The 20517-nt window shown below is 33.5% G+C and overlaps 1 protein-coding gene across 1 annotated transcript; it reads left to right on the forward strand.

Annotated features, from left to right (window-relative positions):
* Positions 1-1665: 1665 nt before the first annotated feature.
* On the forward strand, positions 1666-13300 carry LOC148949699 (uncharacterized). The gene is made up of 3 exons (XM_089093069.1): positions 1666-1801; positions 8293-8442; positions 13020-13300. Exons 1-3 carry the CDS (start codon positions 1753-1755, stop codon positions 13181-13183), a joined length of 363 nt encoding a protein of 120 aa, XP_088949195.1. The 5' UTR covers positions 1666-1752; the 3' UTR covers positions 13184-13300.
* The last annotated feature ends 7217 nt before the right edge of the window (positions 13301-20517 follow it).

Here is a 20517-nt window from a genome sequence, read left to right on the forward strand (position 1 = left end):
TCAAAAAGGTGTATCTGCAATATCTAAGGAACAGCTAGGTTCATTAAGTTGATACTTTCAGGGTATTTCGATTGGGATATTAAACTAACTCAGAAGAAAATATGTACATTCAGTTTTTCAAAAGGATGCATCTGAATTCCCTTGAGAGGTTCTAAGGGTATATTAGGGGGTCGTAAGACTGAATCTAAAAGTATTATGTGCACCCAAGGTTGTCAAAAGAGTGTATATGCGATATCTCGGGAACCGTTAAATGAGTTAATTTGAAACTTCCAGGGATTGTTGAGAGAAAGGTCTGTTAATGTCTATACTCAAATCATTAATATGATGGTAGACAGTATGACTTCTGCCCAATACAATCCCAAGGAATATGTGAATTTTCTATTTAATATTCTTAAGAGGAAAACAAAAAAGACTTTACTAATATTCCCTACATTAATCAAAAAAATAGTTCAACTAAAATTAAACAGAAATTAATTTGAAAAGCTTCTTAGAAAATTAATTTTGAAACTTTTTTCACAAAAGAAGTTTTTCCAAATAAAGTAAAGAGGTAAACCCAAGACGAGTAGAAATAAAGTCAATTAGCAATCAAAGTTCAAAATAAACTTTAAAAAAGTAAAGAGTTGTATTAAACCTAAGACAAGTGGAAATAAAGTCAAATAGCAATTCAAGTACGAAATAAACTTAAATCAATATTAATAAATTAGTGAAGGCTACTAAGATTAGTAACTACAATAAATAATCTGGTAAAATTTAATTGAAAAGAAACTACCACAAACAGGAGTTTGCCCTCTATGCCTATACCTTCTAAGGACTATCCCGTCATTTGCGCTTTATTAAAAGCAAAATGTACCTTAATAATTTTCTCTTTTATAACGCTAATAAATGCAAGACTACTGAATCTTTCAGGAATGAATAGCAATATATAATAAAACTTCGAATCTTTATTTCATTATTTGTTTCAATTATCTTAGTTACTATGGTGATTTTTTTTTCTTTCTTTTTTTTCTATATGTTATGACAAAAGACCGCAAATAGCTCGGAATCATTTTTTTTTTATAGTAGAACAAAATATATATATATATATATATATATATATATATATATATATATATATATATATATATATATATATATATAGTTACCGAATATGCGTTTGGATATGCTTTACCGAAAATAACCGTTAATTATTCCCATTATTTGCGCTGAAGTCTTTACAAATACTTCTTATTCCAATTAAACAGCTCTTGTTTTGAGCTAACATTCCTAAAGAAAAGGGACAAAAAGCCAATTTGTAGAGCAAAATGCGAGGATTTAGGAGGTGGCAGTTCCCTGCTCATTTATAGAATAATTAGATTCTTTTTTTAGTTTTAATGCTGCTCTTTACTTTTACTTGAAAAACTTGCTTATGTTTCTCCAAAAATGACTAAGTTTTATTCCATAATCTTTAATTTATTTTTTATTAATTTATTATACTATTTTGTCAACAAATATAACAGTTGACATCATTAATACCTCTAAACTACGTTGTAATGGCTATAGAAACTTAATGATTCAGCTGAAAGAACAAAGCTAACCAAAAAACTCTAGATTTCCATATTTACTTTGTTAACAACTTTTGTATGGATCAACCTGTTTTGGATTTGCCCATCCTTTTGCACTGTTGTCTTTACTCTAGAGTATATTTACATTCCTTTACTAGTATAAAGAGAACAAGAATGTTAATAAAATATTAGTCAGTAAGTAGAAGTGATAATGAAATTTATTCTACTGATTTTAGTTGCTTCAATAGCTGCTACTATTGGTAAGTACTTTGTTTGGTAATTCGGTAGTTTTTCTTGTAAACGTTCAGCTCATAGATGTCAGCTAAGGGTTCAGGTTACCTGATCACGGGTGCCCTCTTAGGAGTAACCCAGTAAAGAGCGAACCCCAGATGTTTTGACACAAAAATGAAAAATGGATATTAAAAAGAACTGCAAACTGATAAAAGGTTCCTTTAAATGTTAATTCGGGAATGGTAGCTATTATTTTGTTTCATTTCAAAGTAAAGCTTATTCCAAAATTGTTTTGATGGGAATTTTGAAGAATAGCTTGAAATTTCTTGAAAATCCAACGGTATTGAAATAAAAAATTCACCATTGAGATTCCCGCGGTCATACTTGGCGGATGATATATATGGTCAGCCAAAACCTGAATAAATTGCTCTCTTATAAAGATTCTCTCCTCTACTTTAGACACTTTTTTTTACTTGAACTCTCTCAATTTCCCACTTATTTTGCCCTTAGATGCGAGAGAGAAAAATAAGAACATTTAAAAATCTAGCACTTGTCCGCTTGACATTCCGATTCAACCTTTATTGACAATCTTTCAGAACTTACATTTATTGAATCTACCTCTACTCATAAATTCTCAAACTGTTGGAAATTAGCTTTTATTGCTCCCGTAAAAAAGAAAGGTAACATGTAAGATTTTATCATTTCCAACTCGTTACACTTACTCCCATTTTCTCCAGATAATATAGAAGCTTTTTAACTGACTGGTTGAAAGAAAAAAAAAATCTCAAACACTGATCAGAGGCAATTCTGATGCTTACGCTCTACGTCGACCACCTGCCATTCTGTTCGCCTTAAATACACAATATGTAACTGGCTTGAAAAAAGCAAATACCTGACTCTAAAGGCTTTTGATTTACAAAAAGTTTTTTATTTAATTAACCGCAATTCATTAGTGAAAAAACTACTAAATCAACTTCAAGTTGGACCCTTTTTTTAATTAGAATTAAATAAAAAAAAAAAACAAGTTTTTGTAACTGAAAGTAAGGAGCGATATTAAAACTTAAAATGAACAGAAATTATTACGTATATGAAAGGGGCTGTCCCCTCCTCAACGCCTCACTCTTTACGGTTAAGTTTTTTATTGTTTTAAAAAATAAAGTTTGTGTGACAGAGTCAAACTTTAGTGTAAAGAGCGAGGCGTTGAGGAGGGTACAGCCTCTTTCATATGCGGAATAATTTCTGTTCGTTTTAAGTTTTAATGTCGCTCCTTACTTTCAGTTAAAAAAAATCGTTTTTTATTTAATTTCTGAACGTTTCTGAATTAATACAGCTTTGATTTTGGGTCACCGTACATGAATAATTAAAACTAAATTTGCATATTAATTTTACTTTTTTTGGCTAAATGGCTTTCTTAACTTACGGAACAAACTTCTATATTCGTATGTTTTTATTACGTATATTAGGGAGTTTACCCCTAATAAATGCCTCGCTCTTTGCGCTAAAGTTCAAATTTCGTTCGAATCACAAACCTCTGAATCACAAAGGCCGGTTAATTAGAATAGATAGCTGTTTTGGAAGTACTAGAAAAAACTTTTGCGTAAAGGGCGAGGTAAAGACTAGGGGGCGAACCCCCTCATATACGTAATAATTTCAGTTTGTTTAAGTTTTAATATTGCTCCTTACTTTCAGTTGAAAACACTTGTTTTGTTTTCTTTATTTAATTTCTGATTGCTATTTAAATAATGCTGAGAAATCCGGCACCCCCTTCATAGCAATGGCCCTTCCCCCAAGCAAACATCCTCCATGGGAAGATACTGCCCCGTAACCCCCTCTTGAGAACCCCCCCTCCACCAGAAAAAAATCCCTCCTGAAACGTCTTTATACTTCCCATTAACCAATACTATATGTAAACAATAGGCAAAGTTCATTAGGGCACTAGAACTTTTAATTTACGTTCAGATGAGCCCTCTCACGATATTCTAAGACTACTGGATCGATACGATCACCCCTGGGAAAACAAACAAATAAACAAACACGCATCCGTAATCTTTCTTCTGGCAAAAAATACAAAATTCCACATTTTTGCAGATAGGAGCTTGAAACTTCTATAGTAGGGTTCTCTGATAGGCTGAATCTGATGGTGTGATTTTCATTAAAGTTTTATGACTTTTAAGGGTTATTTTCCCCTTTTTTCGAAAATAAGGCATATTTTCTCAAGCAAGTAACTTTCGATGGGTAAGACTAAACTTAATAAAACTTATATATTGCAAATCAGCATAAAAATTTGATTCTTTTGATGTATCAATTGGTATCAAAATTCCGGTTTTAAGAGTTTTGGTTACTATTGAGCCGGGTCACTCCTTACTTACAGTTCGTTACCACGAACTGTTTGATAATTGTGTTTTTTTTTTTCACTTTAATACATCACAAGTTGTCTAATACCTTGACGCTTGTTTTGATCCCTTCCAAATTTATAATGTTGTATCCCAGGGAGTCTTCTTAGGCCCAATTTTAGTTCTCGCGAAGATAAATAGCCTTGGGGTCGATTTCTCTGATAAAAGAAAATTTTGGTGAAGATTTAACAGTCTTAGAGAAATCTGGCAATAGATTAGTAGAAAAAATAACAGATATCATGGAGGAGGTATCAGATGAGATGAAACTGTGACTAATGCAGGGATCGTCCGCCGTCATCAATGTTAATAAAGTTTTCACGAAATTGAGCACTGTAAAGTTTGTTCCGCTCACACAAGAACCTCACCTTTTTGACTACACTGCAATTTTTCATAGCAAGTAACTGAATTAACCAGAGGTGGATCTCAGAAAACCATCTTCTTAAGCATTTTCTTCTTTTCAAACAGTTCGTGGTAACAAACTGTAAGTAAGGAGCGACCCGGCTCAATGGTAACCGAAACTCTAGAAAACGGGTTTTTGATACCAATAGATATATCAAAAGAATCAGATTTCAATTTTGATTTCAAATATATAACTTTCATCAAGTTCAGTGCAACCCATCAAAAGTTACGCGCCTGAGAAAATTTGGCTGATTTTCAAACAAAGGGGGAAAGACCCCCTAAAAGATATAGAACCTTAGTGAAAATCACAACATCATATTCAGCGTATTAGAGAACCCTACTGTAGAGGTTTCAAGCTCCTATCTACAAAAATGTGGAATTTTACATTTTTTGCCAGAAGAAAGATCATGGATGCGTGTTTATTTGTTTGTTTGTTTGTTTGTTTGTTTTTTTTTCCCAGGGGTGATCGTATCGACCCAGTGGTCCTAGAATATCGTGGGAGGGCTCATTGGAACGGAAATTAAAAGTTCTAGTGCCCTTTTTAAGTGACCAAAAAAAATGGAGGCCAACTAGGCCCCCTCCCACGCTCATTTTTTCCCATAGTAACCCAATAAAAATTTTTAGAGTGACATTTTGTTCACCATGGTCGAAAATACGATAAAAATGTGTTTTAGGATGAATTAAGTCCCAGAATTACCCTAAGTGTATGATAGGATTTTGGACCTTTACCAAATTTAACCATTTATCTTGTTTTTTGCGTATTTTTAAATAATTTTCATGTTGGTTTTTTTTCTGGTAGGGGTCGGGAAGGGGGGGTTGGTAATTATGTTGGAGGATCTGTTCATGATGAAAGTTTTCATGGGGGAAGGGAAATTGCCATGAAGGGGGCGCCAAACTTGCCAGCATTATTTATTGGTTATTGGGAAGTATACAACCATTTTCAGGAAGGATTTTTTCTTGAGGGGGGGGCTAGAGGAGGGGGTTACTCTGGATAATATTTCCGTGGAGGATGTTTCTTTGGGGTAAGGGACATTTCTATGAAGGGGGCGCCGGATTTCCAAGCATTATTTAAGAAACATTCAGAAATTAAATAAAAAAAAATAAGTTTTTTCAACTGAAATGTAAGAAGGAATATTAGAACTTAAAACAAACAGAGATTATAACGTATGTGAGGGGGTTCCCCCCAAGTCAATACCTCGCTCTTTACGCTACAGTTTTTTTTAGTGTTTTCAAAAGAGCTATCTATTCTAATTAAACGGCCTTTGTGATTCAGGGGTTTGTGAATCAAAATTTGTTTTAACTTTTAACGTAAAGAGCGTGGTATTGACTAAGGGGAGAACCCCTTCATATAAGTAATAACATATACGTAATAAAAAAAACAATAAAAAAACAAGCGATACGGCTCAATAGTATTCGAAAATTTTAAAAACAAAATTTTGATGTCAATAAATGTATCAAAAGAATGTGTTTATAATGCTGATCCTAAATATATAAATTTTATTAAGTTTAGTATTACTCATCAAAGGCTACGAGCCTGAGAAAATTTACTCGATTTTTTAAAGAGGGGGAAACATCCCCTACAAGTGAAAGAATTTTAATGAAAATCACACCGTCAGATTCAGCGTATCAGAAAACAATATTACATAGGTTTCAAGCTCATATCTGCAAAAATCTGCAACTTTGTATTTTTTGCCAGAAGAAAAATATACGAATATAGAAGTTAGTTACGTAAGTTAATTTGTAAAGACATCCATTTAGCAAAAGAAAAGTAAAATTTTTATGCAAATAAAAGCTGCATTAACTAAAAAACGATCTGAAATTAAATAAAAAAAACAAGTTTTTTAAACTGAAAGTAAGGAGCGACATTAAAACTTAAAACGAACAGAAATTATTCCGTATATGAAAGGGGCTGTCTCCTCCTCAACGCCTCGCTCTTTACGCTAAAGTTTGACTCTGTCTCACAACTTTATTTTTTAAAACAATAAAAAACTTTAGCGTAAAGAGCGAGGCGTTGAGGAGGGGACAGCCCCTTTCATATACGGAATAATTTCTGTTCGTTTTAAGTTTTAATGTCGCTCCTTACTTTCAGTTTAAAAAACTTGTTTTTTTTATTTATAATAAGTAAGGCTTAGATGAAATTTTGTTTGGTTTAACTCTTATTCTTTTACCAAGAAAAATATTCTATTCAAATATACACTATTACTAGACACTTCTTTCTGTTTGGTTTATTGGGAGTTTTCCAAAAGTCTTCTGCTTTTAGCTAAACTTTGTGGACTTTCTCGAAAAAATTAAGTAAATTCAACTTTTTTCTTACGGTACAAAGTCAACAAAGTTGTGTGAGGAAAACGGCTAATTGATTTTGTAGACAGCTTTATTGACGCAGTTAGAGCCCTGGATAAGGATGAAAGTCAACTTTTCAAAGTCAACAATATTAACGATTAATTTACTTCAGGTCTTTACTTACAATCTTTTAATTTTGATTATTGTTTCTAACTGTTATATTTGCTTGTTTTTTTTGTGTTTGTGTGTATGTGTTTGTGTGTGTGTGTTTGTGTGTTCTTTTAATCTAAAGTGCAGATTAGGCTCATCAGGGCGTATCATGGACATTATTCAGAAATACAAATATTATCTTATCCCCTTGATATACAGAACATTTTCTGTTTATTTTGTGTTTTCATGTCATTCTTTACTATCATTTGGTAAAACTAATGAATATCAAAATTGCAGAATGAAGAAGTCTATTGGCAGGCAACGGATACTTATTCAATCCAATTGGTGATTGTTTCTTTCATTTTTTTTTCCGACTGGTTTTTTGTTTTGATTCAGTGTCTATTCTGCTCTCGTTAGATTCACTTCGGAAGGTTTTTTTTTTTAAGCACTGAAGACGACTTGGCGGAGGTCCTTGTCGAAATATTTGCCAGTTCTTCGTCTTAATATTTTGCCACTGGCTGACAAAATCCTCGTTTTCTCACCTATTTGATTTTATTTTTCATTCATTATTTCCTTTCCTCTCTTGTTTTCATACAGCATACTTAATGGCAGTAAAGAGCAACATTAGAACTAAGAACGGACAGAATATTGTATATTAGAAGTCCATCCCCACTCGTTATGCTGGCTTTTACTTTTCTTCATCATACTTCAAGAACACATGCGACAATGCAAGAGAAATATAATCAATACTTGCAATTGTTTGTTGCCTACATTTCTTGCACATCGAAATGCGTTCACTTAAAGGTAAACAATTCGACAATGGATTTTACAATCCCTACCGGCGATGCTGATTTAGTTTTCATGCCCCTTCAGACAGGAAGCACAAGGGGGGGGGGGCTTGGGACATCCATTCTGTACTTTCAGATCCCCTTCCTCTTTACCATCCGTTATGTTTTCTTAAGTACTCATTTAGAGCTGGGTTGACTAAGGCATAGCTTACAGAATCACGCCACTGAGACGTGTTCGAAGCCAAATTACCAGCGACACGTGGAATCGATCCCCTGTCTTCAAGGATAAAGGGTTACAAGTCTAACGCACTAACCACCTCGGCTTGTCTTTCCTTTAGGGATTAGTTCGACATTAGTATAAAGGGTAAGGATTGAGGAGGCAGCTGTGTCGCCTATATAGAGGATAATTTATGTTCGTTTAGGGATTTTAGTAATTCATTCTACGCTTTCAATTGAAACAAATTTTTTTTTTTTTAATTTAATGTCATTTTAAAAAGTCTCTCTTTTCAGCAAGACCAGAATCAGCTAGAGACAAAAGGTTGGCTTCTGATGCACAAAACTTGGAAGTCAGTGGTGAAGAAATAAAGGTTGCTTCGGCACCGTCAGACAATGAATATGTCCACATAAGAATTAGGCGTCAGAGACCTTCTTTTGGTAAAGGTAAAAAAAAGATAAAGGATGCGGCACTAGACCCTTAAGGTCTGAACCGGTGGTGCTGATCTCTGTCTTAAGGCCCTTAAGCCAGGAAGTGCAATAGGGGGATGGGATAACGGGAGGATGGATAAATATGTCTTGGAAAATATGTTTCATTAAAATAATAAAACTTTTCGCTCAGTCATGTCGCAAAATTTTCATATATGACAAAATAACGAAATTTTATTATTCTAAATATAAACCTAACTTTTGATGAGCAAATTCAAAATCAATAAGGTCATAAAATCATTTTTTTTTTTTTTAATGCCTCGTTAGACCAATTTTAGGCGGTAGATCCATTTTTAAAAGTTTAGTTATTTAAGATAGTTTCATGCAGTGGGTCTCAATACCAAAAGAGCGAATACAAAATATATAAAACCGTGTTTGACAGCATGACTGGTTTAGTAGTTTTGGGTATCGTATGTGAGGTTTTTTTTTTAATCTCAATTCCTAGCAAATACTAGAAATCTGGGTAAAATTCTACGTTAGTTAATTTTGGCTATCTTGGAAAGGGGTTGGGTTAGGAAAATGAAACTTTCAGGGATGGATCTACATGCTAAGGTATGTCCCGGGAAGGTACTTTGAAATACCTACCTCCACTCCTCCCCCTCTATATAATGGATGTTTTTATTTTTATAAGTACATGCTCTCATGAAGCTTTTTAAATATTTCTGAAGCACTAATTGATAGAGCGCTGCAAACATCAGAATTGAATTTAGAAGACAGGTTCTTTCATGGGAAGATGTTTTTGAAATCCCCCTCCCCAAAACTCAAAAATTTCCGAAATTCTACTTAAGAAGCTTTTTAAATATTTCTAAACCACTAATAGATAGAGCGCTACAAATATCAGAATCGACTTCAGAGGACAAATTATGTTATGGGAAGATGTTTTTGAAATCCCCCTTCCCCCCAAACTTAAAATTTTCCAAAATTCTAATTTACAATCTTTTTAAATATTTCTAAAGCGCTAAGACATAGAGCGCTACAAACATCAGAATCAACTTTAGAGGACAAATTATGTAATGGAAAGATGTTCTTAAAATCCTCCTTCCCCCCAAACTCAAAATTTTAAAAAATTCTACTTTAGAAGCTTTTTTAAATATTTCTAAAGCGCCAAGACATAGAGCGCTACAAACATCAGAATCGACTTTAGAGGACAATTTATGCCATGGGAAGATGTTTTTGAAATCCCTCTTTGCCCCAAACTCAAGACTTTCAAAATTCTACTCTAGAAGCTTTTTAAATATTTCTAAGGCACTAATAGATAGCGCGCTACAAACATCAGAATCGAATTTAGAGGCCAAATTAATTCTACAAAAATTCCCCCTTCCCCCAAACTCAAAATTTTTTTGAAATCCACCCTTCGCCCCAAACTCAAAATTTTACTTTATAAGCTTTTTTAAATATTTCTAAAGCACTAAGCCATAAACCGCTACAAACATAAGAATCGACTTTAGAGGACAAGTTATGTCATGGGAAGATGTTTTTGAAATACCCATTACTCATTGAAATTTTGACACAATAACATTTTACCTTAATTTTCAGTTATAAGTTTTTTTTCTCTGGCTTTAGTTCTGAAAACACAATTTCAGTTATTTGAGCAGAATTTTAAGCCATATCAATGTTACAAGTATTTCATGGGAAGATGTTTTTGAAATACCCGTTACCCATTGAAATTTTGACAAAACAAATTTTACCTTAATTTTCAGTTATCAGTTTCTTTTTCTCTGGTTTTAGTTCTGAAAATCATTTGAGCAGAATTTTAAGCCATATCAATGTTTTATTTCAAAAATTTATGAAATGTAATTGCATATATTTAAAACCTTATAAGTTGGGATTGAGCAAAGTTTTAAAGCTCAAATAATTTTGTTGTACTTCAAGTCGATTTCGATGTTTGTAGCGCTCTATGTCTTTGCGCTTTAGAAATATTTAAAAAAGCTTCTAAAGTAGAATTTTGGAAAAATTTTTGAGTTTGGGGGGAAGGGGGATTTCAAGAACATCTTCCCCTAACATAATTTGTTCTCTAAAGTAGATTCTGATGTTTGTATTGCTCTATGTCTTATCGCTTTACAATTATTTAAAAAGGCTTCCAAAGTAGAATTTTGGAAATTTTTTAGTTTTGAGGGAAGGGGGATTTAAAAAACATCTTCCCATAATACAATTTGTCCTCTGAAGTCGATTCCGATGTTTGTAGCGCTCTATCAATTAGTGCTTCAGAAATATTTTAAAAGCTTCATGAGCGCATGGACCTATAAAAATAAAAACATTTTCTCATAACATAATTTGTCCTCTAAAAACAATTTGGATTTTTTTACTGGTCTATCTCTTGTCAAATCCTTTCCCTAATCAATAAAGTTTAAATGGCTTATCAACACAGAGTTTTTTTCTACCCCATGGCACCTGAATGCTACTGTTAAAGGGGTTATGATAAGCAAAGTTGTGACATCACAAACGGGTTCCATAAGCACTGTCAGCTAGATAGTAAATAAGTTAAAGGGATGGACTGTTAAGTGAAAATAGGATTTTGGAATATATTTTAATAAACAAGGTTAAAAGCTGAAGTTGTGTAAGGTAAGCATTGATTTATAATTATGATAGTAATATAGGATGAAATGTGAGCTAAAACAACTAGTAATGTGCAGTAATTTACCATTATATAGAGGGGGGAGGAGTGGAGGTAAGTACTTCAAATTACCTTTCCGGGACACACCTTATCATTTAGATCCATCCCTGAAAGTTTCATTTTCCTAACCCAACCCCTTTCCAAGATAGCCAAAAGTAACTAAAGTAGAATTTTACCCACCCAAATTTAATTATGTTAATTTTTTTTTCTCAAAAAGTATTCTCGTCCCCCGCCTGCACTTGTAAGTTGACACCATTGTAGACTAAGACTATATAATTGTTTTCTTCATTTTAGTACTTCTCTTTGTTTAGATTGTTCAAACTTTAAGGTACATAGAAATAAAACTTATGAATCCATCCTTTCTTTTACAATAATTTCTACGCTTTTGTTCTGAACTCTAAGGCGTCAACCTTTCTAAGTAGTCGAAGATACCATTTATATTCCAAAATTCATCTGTGTTGTTGAACTTATTTCAAAAATAGTTTTTATGAATTGTGCTAAATGCCACAACGATGTTACTAGTTGCATTTTCTGCTGTGAAATGTAAGTTTTAGACTTAAATTTCAAAGTCATGGTCAGTCGTTACACAGAAATTTGCTGTGAATAGTTATAGAATGTGTCAAAACTACCTTGGTCCTTTAATGTTTGGTCTTTGATTTTAGATTTCACACAATCATTTTTTAACTTCTCGTATAATTTATTTTACTGCTTTTAGTTTTTGGTCATTTGAGAAATTTAAAGCAAATCATTTCATATTTAATCCTTACAATCGCCGAATGTGCGAAACTAGATTCAACTTTAAATAATAGATTTAAAGTCAAATTATACCCACAGATAGTAATTTCAAGTTAAAAGAAAATTACGTCGCTCATAAAAGAAAATTGAATGTTCGGTGGAATTGAAAGTTTTTACTTTTTGGATCTAGCGCCAATTTCTATTTTCACTAGCTTCCAACACTCTTTGATATGATATACGATCCATTTACCATAAAATACGTTTTTCAGGTTTTGGTGGATTTGGAGATTAAATACTAAAAAACTTTTTATTTTATTCTTTTACAAGTAGGGCTTGGTAAATCTTTCAAGGGAAGAAGAGAAAGGCTTATAAAATTTCATTCAAAGACCAAAATAGAGTGCAAAAAAGAGAAAAACAAAGGTTTTTAGCATTTTTACTTTCTCTCTCTCTCTCTCCTTCCCCTGATGGTGTGATTTTCATTACGGTTCTATAGCTTTTAGGGGGTCTTTCGCCCTTTTTTTGAAAATCAGCCAAATTTTCTCAGACGCTTAACTTTTGATGAGTTAAACTAAACTTAATGAAACTTACATATTTGAAATCAACATTAAAATCTGATTCTTTGTTGCATCTATTAGTATCAAAATCCCGTTTTTTAGAGTTTTGGTTACTATTGAGCCGGGTCGCTCCTTATTTACAGTTACCACGAACTGTTTGATAAGCATTAAATGAACGTTCAGAAAAAAATAACACCGAAAACGACCAGCTTTCCGATTAGCTCTATACGGTTGTCCGAAAAGGAAAAACTTTGGCAAACTGTCATGCATCATCGCAGAACGTGCCATAACCATCTTGACCTTTCCCTCATTACAGTCCTAGAAAGTGGGATTGAACCACACTTTTTGTACAACCTACTGTTTTAAATGCTGTCAGTCAGTCGGGTGTTCAAGGCAATCCGTAAATAATTCCTCAATTTCTCTGGAATGTAAAATAGAATTTGGGTTATTGAAATAAATGATAAATAGTAAAACTAGTAGACATACACATTTTAGCTAGTGCACTTCCATGCGGTTCTTCTTTGCTTGTTATTTTTACTTTTCAAATATACCTGTGCAATTCTAATATTTTTGCTTTTGAAAGAAATATTGACGCAAAACGATTGTTTTCTTTTATGCTTTCTATTTTTCAGGAAGCAACAACCAACGTCGTTCATACGGCTATAATAGGCCACAAAGTAACAGGCCAACAGGCCAACGGCCACAAGGAAATTATGGCTATAACGGCAATAGTAACGGAAGCCCATCCTATGGATATAATAATGGAGGTCGGCCGGGCTATGGTTTTGGTCGTTAGCCTTCAATTTCTGTTTTGGTGTTTTGAATTTTCAGTAAAAATATGAAACATGTATTCCAATTTCACTTATAGCTTTTTATCAATAAAAGAAGATGATTTTACATCAATCTTGAAAAATATTTGTCTTATATGTCTGATGAAGAAAGACAATTATTTAGTTTATTTTTGTTTTGATTTTTTATATTTTATATTTTTCCATCTTTAACCAATGGTAGGTGATCTCTTAATATTTTTTATCTAAGACAAAAATAGTTGTTAATGTTTACTGTATTGTTATCTTATAGTTATTTAGTAATAATTCTTAACTATTATTAATTGAATTTTCTAGCATTTGTGTTAATATAGAGCAGGTTAAGCGAACCAAATAATTTTTGCTTATGCGGTTGCCTCTACTCTGACATTTAAATTTTTCAGTAAATCAGATGAAAACATGCATCTTTGGCAATCTTCGTTTTGCATTGTAGAACTAACAGTGTAGCGTATACACAATCAAACATATTATTGCCAGGATACTGTTACCCAATTGAATTCTCAATCAAAAGAATTTAATAACATTGAGCAGGTCTTTGAAATACTGCAATCTTTATGCTGGGTTTATAAATTGACTAGCATGGCGTGCCAGGAATGAAATTTCTGAAACTCTTTAAAGCTGTACTAAATTTTGAAGATGGATTGAAACCCATATTCTGTAAGATAGAGCAAGGGTCGGTGTGATTTTCCTTTCTTGTGCCTATAATTAAAAAAAAAAAAATTCTGCGTTTTTTCTAAAAAAGAAATACATGTATCGAATAATACTTTTCCGTTAATCGCAGTATGTTGGAGTGAATGATAAGGCAGAGTATCTGCAGAGAGTAAGTAAATCAAAACGCTATGACACCTTAAGGGGGTTATTCGTGACAATCTGCTTCTTAGGGCGAAAAAAAAGGGTATGAAAACAAACAAAGTGAAGCTAGCTTTTAAGACCGGCTGGTAAATTAAATCTGCTACTTACAAATAAGCAGTGGAAAAAGAAGTTATTTAAAATTTGACAACGCTCCCATTTTCATAATTAATTTTAATGCATAGGCCAGTATTAACGATGGGTCTCAGTCATTATTTGACCAGATTTTTCAAAAATGATTTTCATTTCAAAAAATATTTGACAGTAAATTGAAGAAAAAGCCAAAACTCATAGTTTCACTAAAGTCATAACCGTATTTAAATTTATCGCCAAAAACCACTAGCCAGTAACAGTTACTAGTGGGGGAATTTACTTCCCAAATTAAACCAATCTAGTAGCTTTTCGCTAGTTGCAAATTACGGAAGCTAACAATAAAAAGCGTAAATAAAATATCTTAATTTGAGTAGATATACTAGAAACTTTTGTCTTTTATGTTCATAATCACAGCTTAATTTTCTAGAATTATGTACTGGAAAGAGTTTGAAAACTGTCAAGGACCATATTTTCAGCATTTACAAATAGAAAAATGTTCTGATATTTTTTTTTCTGTAACGAATAGCAACTCCATTAACACTTGAGGTAATTTAGTTCTTCCTAGACCCTCTGTGGTGAATTGGGTATAAACGAAGCTTTGGTGGACGTGCTTTGGTGGAAGCTAAGGAAGCTTTTGTGGTAGTTACTTTATAAGGAAGTATGAGGTATGTTTAGGTTAGCTTCTATTAGTATTCTCTGTTAAGGGTATTCTGAGAATCGGTAGTCCTGGATTTACCTTATTTGCGATACCGAGAAAAAAAACCACCATAAAATCGTTATTTCAAGTTGTATCTTCTTTCAATGGTGCGGCAATTATTAAGATTAAAAATAAAAAGATTCGCTTTTAAATCCGTGCAATATTTACCAAAGTGTAAAGGAGTATAATCGAGTAATATATAAAATGATCCCTTGATGCTCTTATTTCCAGTTCAACCAAAAATTAAAAACAATTTTTTGTTTTAAATTTCAAGCTTTTAAGACCAAAAATTATGAGAGAAGGATAGTTGTACAATATTCTACAGCCATTCAGGGGTTGCTGAATGTCCCACATTTTCGTTTCTTGTCTTAAAAAGTATATTTTTCGGGATTTAAGCTAACTATTGCCAATGAAATTTTAGTAATATTTAGGGGAATTCATAACAACAATTTGGAAAATAAGTTAAAACAAGACAGTTGACTTTTGAAACTTAAACGGTTCGTTACACCATTGTGAAAAAAAAAAAGATTTGAGAACTAGGAATGTAGAACAAAATAATAAAAAACCTATCATTATTCTATCTTAATCCTGTGTGCTATTTTAAGCCTAAGCACATTCTAAAATAGGTAACAGAACGAGGAAACGGAACAATAATCCAATATTTCTATAGTTTTTTCATCCTATACGAACGGTGGCGCAAAAACGTAGGGGGTATGGCAAGTGTTTTTTTTATGCATGAAGACAAAGTGAAATTCTGGTGGGGACGGGGGAGGGGGTACAACAATAAAATTCAAGATAATCAGGGTAAAAATCCTTGGGAAAAGAGTATTAATTGCCCCTCTCCTATGCTAATTAACCTTCTTGAGCCTTGGGTCACAACTAAAATGATACTCTGATTTATACATTATCTTAGGTATAACACGTAATAATTATTACCCAAATTTGACTAATAAATTAAAATTTAATACAACTCTTTCAAGATTTGGTAAAAGTTTGCTTTTAGTTGTAGCTCAAAACGAGCTACAACTCGTTTTGAGCCCTACATAGGAAATGTGAATACAAATGTTATTTATGTTGCTGTAAAATTACTAAACCAGTCAGGTTCTACACGTAGAGGCTGTTTTATTTTCTTGATTAATACATAGACTAAGAAAAAACTTAAAAAAAATAACGCGCTGAATAAACTCAGCACGCCTAAGCTTTAACTAATCTAATAAATAAAAAGAACATTTTTAGAGCTGATTTCAGATAGGTTAGAATTCAACAGTTTTAAATTTTCTTGCCAAAAATATATATTTACAATTATCAAATTTATTTATTTTGCGATAATTAAAATATTACAATATAATCGTGTGATTAGTTTTGTTAATTTTGGTCTGAAGGTCTCTGACGCCAAGTTCTTATGTGTGTTCATTTGTTAACTGATTGTGCAGCATCAGTGTTGCTTTCTTCGCCACCCCTTTCAGTCTTGCTTCTGTCGGTATATGCCCATCAACGCTAGTTGCTTACATTTAAGTTTAATGTTCGTAAAACAATGCTTCGAGAATTATAATCATCTCTGAAAACTTTATCCTCCAAAAATTTATTCGAGAGGGGAGGCGGGATTAAATATAAAAACCCATTATGGGTCATCATTTTCTCAGTTGTAAAAGCAGATTCATCCACAAATCCTTTCTTCTGTTCTTATGCACACGCATATTTTTTATTATGTAATATACTATTGAACTTTTAGATGGGAAATGCAGCTAAAAATAGCAGCTGCGTTTAAATTTGCAGCTGAGTATTGCTAGGAATATTAAGAAGTTTGGAAAATTTGTACAGGAGAGTTTAGAGCGAGTATTCCCTTTTTTCCTTGTGAAATAAGAACAATGCTACAAAGAAAAGAGTCGTATTTTACCCCAAAAATACACCTAATGTTGCCCTTTCTCCAATAAAGTGACATTATAATATAGTGTTGATGCTAAAAAGGTATAGAAAGATCCGTTTTCCCACCAGTAAAGGCCTACACCGATGTATTTCTTAGTCCTAAAATAGCATTTGCCATAAAACCAACAACATATGATTTGTGAGTCATGACACTTTATTTAATAGTTGCAATAGAATAAACGGTACTTGTATCAAATACCCCGTACCACTCGAGTTGTTCATACATTTACGCATTGCAGAACCGTTTTTTGTTAGTTTCTGTCAGCTTAGCGTGAAACAAGACAAAGAGAAGTGACAGAATAAATGGAATTTATTTGGGCTATATGTTTGCTCATTAGGAGGGGTGGGGGTAAAGTATTTGGACAGTGTGAAGCTAGAAAACAATTCTTACTACATAACATGCAGAAGAATTGTACCCAGCACATTAGGCATTCAGACCTGCTATACTTTACCCCTCCCCCCCCCCTAATGTGCAAATATATAGCCCAAGTTTGTTTTTAAAGTATTATATTTGATCATACTTAGGTATTTTTCATTAGGATTGAGTGCCAAAAAAACATGTCAGAAGAATATTAGGTATGGGGTGTTTCATACGAGTACCGAATTTACAAATGAATCCGAATTAAATGACACCTTATTTTTATCTCAATGGATAGTTCTTTTTTAAATTAGACGAAATGGACTGTGGTTTACTCTTTCCAAGGTTGTCCCTACTGGTAATCTTTATCAGGTAGCTAGCTTTCCTTTCCTGAGCCTTTAGCTGATAACCTGCGGTAAGTGTTTACATGAAACCCCGTTATGAAAAGAAGTGCTTACCAGTCCTGGCTGCTATTACACCAGCAGATATTAGTAGATTAAGCCTCAATAACACTTCTAAGTACTGAATAACATTAGTTTAGATTTCTTGTTCTCTTTATTCTAGCAAACGAGCGTAAATACACCCTAGAGTGTGGACAACAATTTAAAAAGACAATCAAATACAGGGCAGGGTCATTCATAATCAAACCCATAATAATTGGCTACAACCAATTGCTTTTAAAATATACGATGTCCTAGAATAAATCATCTGTGAAAATGTTTTATAAACCATAGATGGCATTAATTCACTCACTGAAGCGTATCTTCATCCGGCAGATTCAGCATATTCATGACGCCAATCTGTAAGTTTGGTTTCAACCAAGAAGTGTCTACTAGCTCAGTACACATGTAAAATAAAACTTACACAAACTTGGATATTTGAAACTGATATTGGATTTAATTAAATTAAGGATTATTGAATTAAAATTGGTCACTTCTTGAAGAATTAGATAACAAACACCATTTTTTTAAATGAAAGTAAAGAACAACATAAAATGGACAGAAATTGCTCTATATATGAGAGGATGCTTTCTCCTCAGCCCCTTACTCTTTACGCAAAAGATTGACCCTTTGTCCCATTTCTTTCAAACGGCAGTCAAACACAAGGGCCGTTTATTGGGAACCAGAAGTTTTTTTTAAAGCACTACAAGACTTCAGTGTTAAGAGCTGAAGAGGGAGCAGCCCCTCCTATACTTAATGATTTCTGAACTTCTTGAATCTTAATGTACATATTTACATCTTTACTTACATTTGCAAGGAAGTACATCTTTACTTACATTTGAAAAAAAGATTGTTTGTATTATGTACTTCCTATCTTTTTTCAATAGGATATTCAGGGTTGCCATAAATGTAAGGATGGTTAAAATACCTGAAACTAGACTATTTATATCAAAATTAAACTTTTGCACACCTACGCTTCAAGAAAGAGGGCTCATTTAGGGTTCAGCTTTTGCTTACTGCTCATCCAAGATTTTCAAAATAAAGCTTATTTATCCCACAGTCAAGGCCATATCCAGGGAAGAGGCTACAGGGTTTGACGCCCCCTCTCCCCCCCCCCAAATGTCTGAACTGTAACTGAACCGTAAAAGCTTAAAAAATGAGCATATACACAAATTTCTGATGTGGTTTTACATTTCAAAAGCACCCCCCCCCCTCTCGAATACAAATCCTGGATGCACCCTTGTCCACAGCACTCTTTGCCACAACTGGTATTAGAAATAATATCTTGTATAAAAAACAAGTACCGCAAAAGTTTTCAAATGAGCCCTTAAACATCAATCCAAAAAATTCTGGTAGCCCATTAGCCCCAGCTTTTCCACTTGAGACGTGGTACCAAAAGTGCCGTTTTAAGTGCCATTTGAAACTTTCAGATGGTGGAATTTATAGGAAGAACGTAGATATGCACAATCTTTTTAACATGAGCTATCAAAAATCTATATAAGATGTTCTGGTAGCCAGCTAGCCCCAACCCTTGAGAAACGGCATAAAAAGTGTTTTTTTTTTCGTGCCTAATGGCACTTGCAGATGGCAGAATTTATATTAACTACGTAAACATGAGAAATAGCTTTTGAATGAGCTCTTAAGCATCTCTTTATGATGTTCTGAATTTTTGGTAGAATTTGTACAAGCCTAGTAAATATAAGTAATAGCTTTTAATTGAGCCATGAAACATCTATATACGATGGTGTGGTAGCCTGTTAATATTTCAGTAGCTTACTGATGAGCAGGGGATTTATGATTTTTAATAAGGGGCTGGGAGGGGAAGTATCCGGGATGGACTCTTGTAAACCTTTAGTTAAGGGCTCTGGAAAATAACTATTTTAAAAGTACCTTTTTAGTACTTCAGAGCTTTACACTTAAGAAGTGGCAACAAAAGTGTTGTTTTCAGTGCTGTATCGCACTTATGAATAATAAAATTGATATAAAAAAAAAAGTTAGTATATATGAGCAATAGCTTCCAAATGAGCCATTAAACATCACTCTTATAAGTTCTACTAGCCCAATAGCCCCGGCTTTTCACTTGAAACATGGTACCAAAAGTGCCATTTTTAGTGTCATATGGAACTTGATAATGGTGGAATTTATATGATGGACGTAGATATGAACAATTTCTCTTATATGAGCTATAAAATATCTGTCTACGATGCTCTGGTAGCCTGCTAGTGCCACCCCTTGAGAAATGGCACAAAAATGCCATTTTATGACATTTTATGACATTGACAGATCAGTGCTACCGATGCAAAAAAACGACTTTTCTTGTTGTTCAAGGAGGGGGACTGTTATTTTCTTGTATAAAGTTCGACCTTGTCTCATTTCTCTGTATTGACCTTGCTGATTCAAATGGTAAACTTTTCATTTTGACCTGACGTTATTGTCAAGGGTTTTGAAGCTGTTTTCGAAATCACCATAAATTTCTTTTCGCAGTAGACTTTTATTTTAAGATGAACCGAGTAGTACCCCTCAAAGCTTTCTATGAAACAGGTAGCAGATTAACATGGGATTTATATGACTCCCTGGATTCCGTGACAGCCCTTGCAAGATTCCGACAACACCCCTGGCAAGATTCAGACAACATGCCCCGGCAAGATTCCCAAGATTCCAGGTGTTTCAGTATTTTTTATGTAAATAATCGGAGTGTAAATACACAAGTAGCAATAAATGGAGTCCCTCACACCTGGACAATGTAGTCGCCTGTTTCTACCGGTCGCCTGGCAAGAGTCCCAAAACACACCCTCGCCTTTTAAACGACCAGATAGGGAAATTAGCATGGGCTTTTAAAGGGTCAGATAGGGAGTCTATAAGTGGGCCTACTAGCCCCTCGAGCCGTCGCACCTATACAATGCGGCTTCTGTTTTCAGGTGTAATATGCTTGACGCAATG

The sequence above is a fragment of the Artemia sp. Qi Xiang Cuo genome, chromosome 8 (assembly GCF_049724085.1).
Source record: "Artemia sp. Qi Xiang Cuo chromosome 8, ASM4972408v1, whole genome shotgun sequence".
Classification (NCBI taxonomy): Eukaryota; Metazoa; Arthropoda; class Branchiopoda; order Anostraca; family Artemiidae; genus Artemia; species Artemia sp. Qi Xiang Cuo.